General features: G+C 37.3%; 1 protein-coding gene across 1 annotated transcript in view; it reads left to right on the forward strand.

Moving 5' to 3' along the window:
* Positions 1–328: 328 nt before the first annotated feature.
* The window catches only part of LOC114649253 (olfactory receptor class A-like protein 1), a 94,753-nt gene continuing 82,718 nt past the window's right edge, over positions 329–12,363 (forward strand). The window contains exon 1 of the mRNA XM_028798755.2: positions 329–1,127. Within this exon, the coding sequence (XP_028654588.2) occupies positions 474–1,127 (654 nt within the window). The 5' untranslated portion in view covers positions 329–473. The remainder of the gene's footprint in view (positions 1,128–12,363) is intronic.

Consider the following 12,363-nt stretch of genomic DNA (forward strand, 5'->3'; position numbering starts at 1 on the left):
ATTAAGAATTCTTCAGATAGCTAGAACAGTGAAAGAGAAAACAAACACACACACACACACACACATATTGGAAGAATGTGCAAATTCAAGTAAGAAAGAGATCTGAACAGGAATTCAATCTCATTCTCCAACTGATAATCACTGTGCTACTCACTTATCCATTAAAAGAATCAGGTCATTAGTTCCTTGTATCAGTAATTCTGTAGGTGAATAATGTTTTATAATATTTGTACAAAATTTACATTTAAACATTTTTTTGAAGTCCTGCCTCTTATTTCTTGGCTACTAGGTCTTGACAGCGAAAACTTATGGACACCAGAGCAATCATCAAAGCTTCCAGTTTCCTCATCCTGACAATCATCAGCATTCCAGCCAATCTTTTTGTCTGCTGTGCTTTCCTACACAGCTGCTTGATAGGTGCTTGTCCTCAAACAGCTGACATCATTCTTTGTCACCTGGCCTTTGCCAACCTCATGGTAGCCTTCACACGTAGTATCCCACAGACACTGGCTGCCTTTGGCTATCTAAACCTCTTCAATGATGTTGGCTGTAAACTTACCATCTTCTGCTTTCGTGCCTTCCGGGGCCTCTCCATTAGCCTTACTTGTATGCTTTGTGTCTACCAGGCAGTAGCCATCTCACCTGCTACCTCCCGACTTGCTCCTCTGAAAATTAGTATCCCTAAACATCTGCAGTATATCATCATATTTCTCTATGTTCTCTACTACTCCACAAGTGTCACAACTGCACTTAATGCTGTTTCCAGCCTCTTTAATAACACAATTCCTCCATATACATTTAATTTAGAGTACTGTTTTGTTGTAGGTAAGGAATACTTTGTATATATTTCCATGAGCTTTGGGGTCATGTGCAGAGACCTTTTGTTCATTTTGTCAATGATCGTCATGAGTGGCTACATCCTAAGACTACTATACCATCATGGTAAAAAAATGAAGAACATCCTCAGCTCAGACAACAGCCAAAAAGGACGGAGAGCAGAGGCTAAGGCTTCAAGGGCGGTGGTCACCTTGGTCATCTTGTATATTGTCTTCTTTGGCATTGATAACATCATCTGGGTATACTCCCTGACCATCTCAAGGGTGGCACTTCTTATTTCTGACATCCGGGTCTTCTTTGCAACCCTATACACTTCAATATGTCCCATTGTGGTCATCACCACTAATCCAAAAGTCAAAGGGAAATTAAAACTTTTCAAGATAAAGAAAGAAGTCCAGAACACAGAGAGTAGAATACATACAATGTGAACAATGATTATTTCACTCACTGCAACAAGAAAAGAAGATGTGACTGTTTGCAAAGAAATTAAGCAAATAAATGTACTAGATGTATTCAAATGTACATTGTTTATTTATCTGGCAACTTTCATTATAAATGAATGACACATCAAATGAAATTGATTCCTTAATTTGCCATGTGGAGGACTCATACATACAGAATATCACTCTGGAATGCACAATGATTCAGTCAGCTTTGCACTTTTCAAACCAGCACCTGATCCATCTGAATTTATACATTATTTAATCATTTTACTGAATTTCATTAAGCCCTGCAAGCAAAAATGCTAAGTGTGCTTGAAATATTAATGTTTTTTTGGAAAGTCACAAACACCTGAAATTTCTATTTTGTTATGATCAATAACACACTTATTGAAGTTGTGAGTTCAGTTAAAGCAAAAAAGACATGATAAGTAGAATCTTGATAATGTAAAAAGCTGCACCACTTCTCTTCAAGTCAAAGCTTCAAGTTTTAGGTTCTTCTCATTCAAAATATGCACTTATTAACTAATTTCCTGCCCTGATCCCACTGCTCCGAGTACAGGCTATAGTCCCCTATCTTAGATTAAGTGTGTTTGATACTAACTTAAATCACTCTTATGGTGTCTTATTTATAGAACTAATAAAGTGCCTTCAAGGGATAGTCTATCAGGACTTTTTATTTAAATTCTAAATTTCATGTAATGCAACAATACAGAATCTTACAAAGAAAAGAAGCACAAAATATGGAGCAAGACCCCTTGGGACCTAAGGGGGAGAAGGTTAATTCCTTAGTTAAATGTATTAATAAATAATAATAATAATAATAATAATAATAATAATAATAATAATAATACAATTTATAAATAAAAATAAATGAAAGTAGTAAAAATAAATAAAAGTGGTAATTTAAAAAAATTGCCTGGTGTTAAACCAGATTTTCTACTATGAAGGGGAATTTTGGTGTAAGCACAATGAGGATATAAATTGTCCTCCTTTTACTATTTATTTGCAAAGCTTGTGTATGCAAATAGAAACATTCAGCACACCAGGGATGATGGATGGATGGATGGATAGAATAATTTTTGGGTAACATAGCTTTCATTTTAAAGAAATAGCTTAAAGAGTTAATACATGTCATACACCTGTTCAGACATATCAGGAAATCAGATAAAGGTCATGTGGACAACAAAGACAAAGATGTAATACACAAAATGTACTAAAAGATGACTTAGAGATCATCAGATGTCCTGTAAGCAAAATTGGACAGTTGTCACATAGACAGAAATTTCAAGGATAATAGCTAAACCTAAAGATATAGGAAGAATTAATATATAATAAAATATACTTTTATTTTATATATGTCATTTGGGTGTAAACCAGTGAACCATCCAAAGTAATTGTATGTATTGATCGGCACTGTATGTAAATTCAATTGTTTATAAAATGAATCTCTACCCTCTGTTTCTTTGATCATTCTGTAGCAGGCTGCTGTTACAATTTATGGGTTAGTTTTTGACTTTGATTTACCATTTCATACTCATATTAAAAAACTATGACAGATTTACTTATTCCTACTTACATACTGAAAGCAAATTACCTCTTATAATCTTGCAAGAGATGAAAAAAAATGAAGGGGCAATTATTGTCTCTACTGACTGTGAGAGCGTGATGATGTATGTAGACTAGTGAGAATAGATTCACTGTTTCATGTTATTATGTGTAAATTATTGCCAATAAAGTGTATTTAAAATAAATAGGGAACTGACGGTGGCATAGTGGTCAATTCTACAACCTCATGGATTCAGCGTCCTGGGTTTAAATTTCATGTCTGGTCACCATTATGGTGTTCATACATTCACCTTTGTCTGAGCATTTTTCCCTCCAAGTATCCTGCTGCATGTTAGGAATTTCAAACTGACCCAGAGCAGATGTCTTTCCATGTACCCTGGAATTGGGTAACATAGCTTTCCATCCATCCATCGTCCAACCCGCTGAATCCGAACACAGGGTCACGGGGGTCTGCTGGAGCCAATCCCAGCCAACACAGGGCACAAGGCAGGGAACCAATCCTGGGCAGGGTGCCAACCCACCGCAGTAACATAGCTTTCATCTTAAAGAAATAGCATAAAGGGTTAATATATGTCATAAACCTGCTCAGAGATATCAAGAAATCAGATAAAGGTCATGTGAACAACAAAGATGTAATACACAAAATGTACTAAAAGATGACTTAGAGATCATCAGATGTCCTGTCCTGTAAATAATAAAGTCTCTGTCTCAGGTTCACTGTCTGGTATTTCTGGTCATAAGATTATTGAATGTAACTTTAGCATTATTACCACTACATCTGTCAAGAAAAAGTCTGTCCCCTATCGCAAAATAAGGTCTGTTAATTCTGATTTGTTTGCCGCTTCCCTTCTGTCTTCGTCTCTTTCTGAATTGCACAGTCTTCTCTCTCCTGAAAACATGGTTTCCCTTTATAACAGCTGTGTTTCCCAACTGTTAGATAACTTTGCTCCCTTAAGGACTAGGCATGTTCCAGCCTCTCGCTCTTGTCCCTGGTACACCAGTGAGCTCAGAGCTATGAAAGCCACTAGCCGACATCTTGAATGGCTTTATAAGAAAACGGACCTCATAGTTCATTCACAGCTTTACATTGAGCACATACTTAAATATAGGGATGCCCTTAACACTGCTCGCTCCAACTATTATTCTTCTGTCATAAATGGTGCTAAGTCTAGGCCTAGAACTCTTTTTTAGAACTGTTAATAAACTCCTCCAGCCTCCTCCTCTAGCATGCCCCAATACAGCTGAACAGTGTCAGGCTTTCTTACATTTCTTTAATACCAAAATTGATCAAATCTATCAGTTTCCCCTCCACACCACAGTCACTCACTCATTCTGATCTGCCATCTCCATGATCAAGACTCGCTTGTTTCTCACCTGTTGACTCTCTTGCCATCTCTGAACTTATTAATAAGTCTAATGCCTCCTCCTGTCTGCTTGATCCTGCCCCCACTTCTCTGCTTAAGACATGCTCATCCATAATTAGTATTCCTATTGCCTCATTGGTAAATCCATGTTTCAGTTCAGATTCTGTCCCTACTGCCCTCAAAACTGCTGCAGTTACCCCAATCCTTAAAAAACCTGACCTGGATCCTTCTTCTGTCTCCAGTTACAGGCCTATCTCTAATCTTCCTTTTTTGGCTAAGGTGATGGATCACATGGTTACTACACAACTCCATGCTTTTCTTGTAGATAATACACTCTATGAGCCTTTTCAGTCTGGCTTTCATACACAGCACAGCACTGAGACAGCTCTTCTCCGTGTAGTCAATGATCTTCTCCGGTCTGCAGATTGCGGTTCCCTTAATATTCTCCTCCTTCTTGACTTAAGTGCAGCATTTGACGCTGTTAACCATGAAATCCTCCTGTCACGTCTCTATGCTGTAGGCATCTCTGGCTTAGCCCTTCAATGGCTCACATCTTATCTTTCTAATAGGCAACAGTTTGTCACAGTCGGCCTATATAAATCCTCCACCTCACCTGTGTCGCATAGTGTCCCTCAGGGTTCAGTCCTTGGGCCATTACTTTTTCTACTTTATATCCTTCCTTTGGGTCAGATTATTTGCAGCCATGGCCTTAACTTCCACTGTTATGCAGACGATATACATTTATATCTTAGGACAGACTCTCCTACAGATTCACCTCCCAGCACACTCACAGAATGCATCACTGATCTTAAGCTATGGATGGTGTGGTTCTTACCCGGCCGGGATGCCTGGAGAGACCGGAAAAGGACATTAATACCATCCGGGTCACGAGGGGGCAACCACACTGGATTAGGAGAGGACCACGGGAGAGAAGTAAAAAGAATTTAACTCATTGGGACTCGTGGCCACCGCCAGGGGGTGCCTCAAGCCTCTTGGGAACCGGAGAATTGTCACTTCCGCCACACCAGGCAAGATGGAGGTTGAACCTGCCAGGGATGCCCGGAGTGCTTCCGGTGCAAAGGGCAGAACTTCTGCCACACCTGGAAGTGCTGCTGGAAGGTCGCCATCAGCCACCTGGAGCACATCCAGGCAGGAATAAAAGGGGCCGTCTTCCAACAGTCAAGATCCCAGAGTCAGAAGTGGGAGTAGAACAAAGCTCCCAGGAGGAGACAGGCAGCCAAGGACATTGAGAGAAGCCCGAAACAGGAGTGATTAGTGTTGACTACACTGTGTGTGTTTGGGATTGTGTTTATTTATGATTAATAAACGTGTGACTTTTATAAAGATGTGGTTTCCAACTGGTGGTGTCCGGGCAAATCTAACAATGGTTAATAACTTTCTCAGACTTAATGCCAATAAAACTGAAGTGTTACTGGTAGGTCCAAAATCCTGACTTTCTAAGGCATTCAATTTCTATATTTCTGTTGATGGTACACTTGCCAAACCTGCTCCTGTTGTCAGAAATCTTGATGTTTTGTTTGATTCATCACTTAACTTTGAGTTACAAATTAGGTCTCTTTCCAAAATTTCATTCTATCATTTCCATAACATTGCCCGCCTCAGACAATTTCTGTCCTTGTCTGATGCTCAAACTCTGGTTCATTGTTTCATAATGTCTCGTATTGATTACTGTAATTCCCTCTCCATTGGCCTCCCTGCAAAATCTATTCAGAAGCTACAGTATATTCAGAACTCTGCAACTAGAGTCCTCACCCACACAAAGCGTTTCGCTCACATCTCCCCTGTTCTCTCCCAGCTTCACTGGTTACCGGTTCCATCGAGGATTAAATTCAAGATTCTGCTTCTCACCTTCAAAGCCCTACATAACCTTGCCCCCCTCCACCTCACTCAGCTACTAGCTCCTTACACTCCTTGTCGTTCTCTCAGGTCCTCAAGCAGTAATCTCCTTACTGTCCCACGCACCAGACTCTCGAGCTTGGAAGGCAGGTCCTTCAATGCTTTAGCTCCTCAACTCTGGAACTTTCTTCCTCAGTCTCTCCGAGATTGCTCCTGTTTCTGCACTTTTAAATCGCAACAGAAAACTTTCCTCTTCTACGAACTTTTGTCATCTGTGTATTTTTTTTTTTTACTCTGTATGTAAAGCAACCTTTAGTTTGTGAAAGGTGCTCAATAAATGTAACCTATTATTATTATTTTATTAATTGTTGGTAAGAATATAAGTGAAATTAATTAACATGTTCCTAGATTTATCAAAAACACATTGGTATTATCGTAGTATTTCCCTCTACTTACCCTTTACCTGTTTTGCCTCAAGGGTAAGTGTACTCGTCAAGTTCATTATTGGGTTGGTCTACTGTTGCACTTTAAGATGAACACACACATACATAGCTATATGCATACACACAGACCCTAACCACAACACTGCCCCATGAATGATACACACACGCTGATTAACCCTTTAGCACTTTAAACCACACAAGTGCTTTAGGTATAAAAGAGCCTGTCACTCAGCACTTCAAGAGACTTGCTTATTATTTGCACGAACAACATACAATGTTTTAATGATAGCTCAGACCTAAATATTATTTTTGGTCTACAAGAATAATTTAAACATACAAAGACTCAGCAGTTTTGACTATAGGCCATTTATCAGCCAAGAATACCTTCTTTACGTACTGTTCCCTACTATTTAGTGGAGCTGTCACTCTCAGCCTAATAAACATCAAAGCACAGAGGTAATGGCAAATCTCCGGCTGCATTAGGTGCTCAAAGAAATCTAACTTATTATTTCAATCACTCTATAGACATTAAAACAAAGAATAGAAAGCTAAAAGCAGCATGGTATTTATTACAAGAATAATAATAATACCACTGGAACAAAGAATAATATAAAATAGGTACTGATAGGAAAGTCTGAATATATATAGTCTTTAGAAAAAGCTTACGAAAAAAGTAGAGATGACACGGATGAATGTTCCAGGGCCGCGTTTGATTTAGCAATCAACGTTCATGAAAATGCTGTTAACTGACGATTGGATGAAAACTGGTCATACATGTCTTTGTTGTCTTCTCTGACATCGCTCTTCCGTCATTGCTGTTTCTCTTTTTCTGACGTTGCTTTCAAATGAGGCATATTTGTTATAAAGTTTCATGCCATGGTTTCACAACACATGAATGTTCCATGCACCTGATTGGCTGGCTGTCAATATGATGGATGAATTTTGCACAAACTCTTTAATCTATCTTTTCCCAGATAATAAAGTTTTTTGATATTGCCTCATGTCCACCTTTCCCAGGCTGTAAACCAAATTGTTGTCCCAGATGTTCATCCATAAAGTAATCAATAGCCTAAGGCATGGCTCAGTCTTCCTTTCCCAGGCTGTAATACCAATTTAGCACTATGCTGTGAACAACTGTTATAAAAGTGAGGTGTAAGGGAAGAGGATATGCCTTTTATTATAATGCCTCCTACATCTGAATTCATCTTGTTGGGATTGAGGGATTGAGCAAAATATAATAATAAAAACAGAGAGAATAATTTGTAGATTTTATACACCATAACAACATTTAAGGTAGATTTTAATTCTGCTAGAAACTTGTATTTTATTAGCCAAGCCATTACACTCATTCTGCCAAATGGGTATTTCATTATTGGACTAAAGAAGAAACATTTATTTCATAAAAGCAATGGGAAATGAACAGGGTTAGCATCTAGTCATGGGCATTTCAATATACTTCACTGATCTGATTCTGTCAATATAGGTTCCTTTTATGCAAATCCAAAAACATATAATCAAATAATTCACATAGTGAAAATGCACAAGAAAATGAGTAGGAGAATCATAAGTGAACAAGTGTGTAATTGCAAATCATTCTTGGGTAAAAATTCAGTTTGAGAATCACATGAACAAGACTCATGCAATTCATTCACGGTGTCAAGTAACCAAGACCACTCTTGCCCAGTAACGAAACTAGAGAGACTTAGGAGATAAAAAAACTGCAAACTGGGTGGTGTAAATGTGTCTGTTAGTTTGGAGATGTCGTAGATTAAGCAGGGAACTGGATACAAGAATGACAACAGCAAATGTTTGGTTTAAATCTGCCCAATATCTCAGCTTTTGAACTGTAAGGTTTTCTGAAGTTCCCCTATTAAGATCTGAACTAAGCAATGTTCATACTCAAGTAGTTTTTTAGTTTCCTGTGTGGGACTGGAGAAAAACTAAACTGTCTTATTACACAAATATTATGGTTTGAAATAAATAGCAGATTTTTAATCATAGTAGGGCTGTTTAGATAATAGTAAGTGTGAAGCTTAGAAAGCATATAATTAGAATAAGTGAAAATTAACTTTGCTAGTAAATGTATATGTTAATTATATGTGTTATGGTTTGTTAGAAGTAAAAAATAAACTGTTTATTTCAAGTATTACTGCATCTTAAAAGGGAAAGTCCAGGGAAGAACAAAAAGTTTTGTAAGAAGGAGGAGATTCAGAATAATTTGAAGCAGAATGTTTTCATAAAAACAGAATGAGAGTTGTAAAATCGATAGATCATCTTGAAAATGAAGAGGAAAGCCTGAATCTATGTCATTGTTGACAAACTGGTGTAAGAATAATTTTTATCATTACTTATATTTTACATTTCAATCATTTGTATTTCATTTCTATGCTTTAATAAAAAAGCTAAACTCTTAATATTAATTAAAGATTGCTGTGGGGCTGTGTGGCTAGTTCAGGGACTGGGGCCCTTGTTAAAGTCGAGGGTCGGATGAATTCAACCCAATATCAACAAATTCTTCAAGATAATGTTCAAGCATCAGTCGCAAAGTTGAAGTTATGCAGGGGTTGAAAATTCCAACAAGACAATGACCCAAAACACAGTTTGAAATCTACAAAGGCATTCACGCAGAGGGAAAAGTACAATGTTCTGGAATGGACGTCACAGTCCCCTGACTTGAATATCATTGAAAATCTATGGGATGATTTGAAGCAGGCTGTCCATGCTCGGCAGCCATCAAATTGAACTGAACTGGAGAGATTTTGTATGGAAGAATGGTGAAAAATACCTCCATCCAGAATCCAGACACTCATCAAAGGCTATAGGAGGTGTCTAGAGGCTGTTAGATTTGCAAAAGGAGGCTCAACTAAGTATTGATGTAATATCTCTGATGGGGTGCCCAAATTTATGCACCTGTCTAATTCTGTTATGATGCATATTGCATATTTTCTGTTAATCCAATAAATTTAATGTCACTGCTGAAATACTACTGTTTCCATGAGGCATGTCATATATTAAAAGGAAGTTGCTACTTTGAAAGCTCAGCCAATGATAAACAAAAATCCAAAGAATTAAGAGGGGTTCCCAACATTTTCATATGACTGTATTTTTTATAAGTTCGGGTGTATGTGACCAATTTGTTAAATGTACAAGGGGACATGAATGTGTTACTTTAACATGATGTCTATGTACTCTGTTTAAAATAGTTCCAATAATGTATAAAATAAGAAATTGATATATTTGAATACAAATGTGTTCCTTTATTGTATTTGAATAAATAAATAAAACAAAGGTCTTGTTTGCTGGTAATGATTCAGTTTCAACTACAAAGAATCATAAGTGAAGTGAATATGAATTATGCTTTAAACAGTACCTGCAAAACACAACACACTAACAGCATCACGTACTGTATGTGCTATAGCACTCCTGCTTGTTGTATTTTTTTCTCTTATATTTTTCTGTTTTTCAAGTATTAACTGCTTCTGGGCTCTCTCTCTCTCAGGGTATTTATTGAGCCAGTGAGAGAATCTTAGCAGCGGATCACTGAAGTGTGAAGGAGCTGATTGTGAGTAATATTTTTCATGTGGATTTACGGGTTTTTCTGTCACTTTCTAATCTGTTTGGATTTTTGATATCAGAATGTGTATTGGAACTTGGTAGATTAGTAATGCCTTTCAGGCAACTCCATTTGGCCTTTTAAAAGGATTTTTGTTATATTTTCTATTTTATTAATAAATATTGTTCATTTATAAATATACTTTGTTTAACTTATCTCTACAAGCCAGAGTCTGATGGTTCACTATTTTATAGGCGATTTTGATATATTTTTGGGACATTTCTTGAATTTTGAACTTTTAAAACTAGCTCTCCTTTTCGGAGCTGTGTAAGCCAAGCACAGCAGGTAGCAAATGGGGGACTTACTATATTGGGGGAGCCACTTCGGGGCTGGCCAATGAAGGTCCTGGCTCACTAGAAGAACAAATCATTCATCAATTTTGCATCATTATTAGCACTTCTGGATTACACCACAAAAGACGAAGGCGCTATATAAATAAAATGTATTACTATTATTCTTATTAAAGACCTTAAATGATTTTTTTACACTTTCACTTACTTGTGCCATGTGAATTCAGGTACTCATCCATCCAGTTCACACCAGCTCCATTCCATATTCCGGCAATGAAGGAAGGGATCAAAAACAGCAGGTTGTCATAGCTTTGCATTGCGGTAATTTCTCAACATTTATATACTGTATCAGTGTTTATTGGAGATTATGTTTTTGCTGTGAGTGTGTTGTTTTTTAGTAAGTGACTTTAGCTTTATTTCACAATATTCCACATATGTTTAAACATTTTGCATTTACATTTATAAATGTTGTTGAGATTCCGACCTCTGAGGACATGTACAATTGAGAATCTGCAGTAGGCTGGAGTCACATGAGTTACAAGGACCTGTGCAAACCAGTTATCCCTTTTTTCAAATGATGGGGAAATTTGGAGGAGGGAGCAACATAATAAGTACTGTATGTTATAAGGAAAATGCAGAAGGCTATTGTACAGGTTACAATATAGATAGTTTCAAGTGAGCACCTGATAGTTTCAAGTGCGCACCAGATAGTAACAAGTGCGCACCAGATACTTTTAATAACACTGTAACTGAAAAGATACGGAGCCCCTTGCTTCAAAACTGTGGGTGAGTGAGAATTACCAACTCATTAAAAGCCAATGATATTGCCCTCTGTATAAACACGTCTTTAATGTTGTAAAGACATATACTTAACTATTGCCATAATGTATTTGTAAATCAGTGTAAATGTTCTGAGCCTGTGCTAAATGAAGTGTGCTACATAAAAATAAAAGGAATGAAATTAAACTTTAATTATTCTCACATTATTCCTAAAAGATCAACCAAAGATGCAAGCACAATTCTTAAACATCACATTTACATTTAGCAATTAATTATGCAATTAATCAAAGAATTATTGCTGAATTTGTAATGACATTATTTATTGTTGCAATTAAAATTATTGAGGAGAGATTCAAAGGAGTCACAGCAGGCATCGCTGTAGTGTCCTGGGAGTCCTCATTACCATGAGAGAGCAAAAACAGCAGGAAAAACACACCAATAATTCAACAAAACTCAAATGTTATTGTAGGACACTAATGTGTAGTCACTGTGCTTAAACAATAAGCAATGCTAATTTACACTCGTGCCCTTTTGGCCTAATCCTGAATTTCAGACAACATTCCTTTCCTTCAGTGTAAGATCTATGATATATTCTAAACAGTTTCTCTAAGACTTATTAAAAATGCATGCTTCAATAAAAAATTGATCACAAAAATGAATGTAGTAAAATAAGGAAGTAGATGAAATTATAGTAAAATAGACCAGAACAATTGTAATACAGCACTACAGGAATCTGTGTAGAAATCTAATTCTTATATAACAACATTTACAGTGATCCCTCGCTATATCGCGCTTCGCCTTTCGTGGCTTCACTCCATCGCGGATTTTATATGTAATCATATTTAAATATATATCGCAGATTTTTTGCTGGTTTGCGGATTTCTGCGGACAATGGGTCTTTTAATTTCTGGTACATGCTTCCTCAGTTGGTTTGCTCAGTTGATTTCATACAAGGGACGCTATTGGCAGATTGCTGAGAAGCTAGATTGCTTACTTTTCTCTCACTCTTGCGCTGACTTTCTCTGATCCTGACGTATGGGGATTGAGCAGGGGGGCTGTTCGCACACCTAGACGATACGGACGCTCGTCTAAAAATGCTGAAAGATTATCTTCACGTTGCTATCTTTTGTGCAGCTGCTTCCTGAAACGACATGCTGCACGGTGCTTCGC

This window comes from Erpetoichthys calabaricus, chromosome 3, assembly GCF_900747795.2.
Source record: "Erpetoichthys calabaricus chromosome 3, fErpCal1.3, whole genome shotgun sequence".
NCBI classification, from domain to species: domain Eukaryota; kingdom Metazoa; phylum Chordata; class Cladistia; order Polypteriformes; family Polypteridae; genus Erpetoichthys; species Erpetoichthys calabaricus.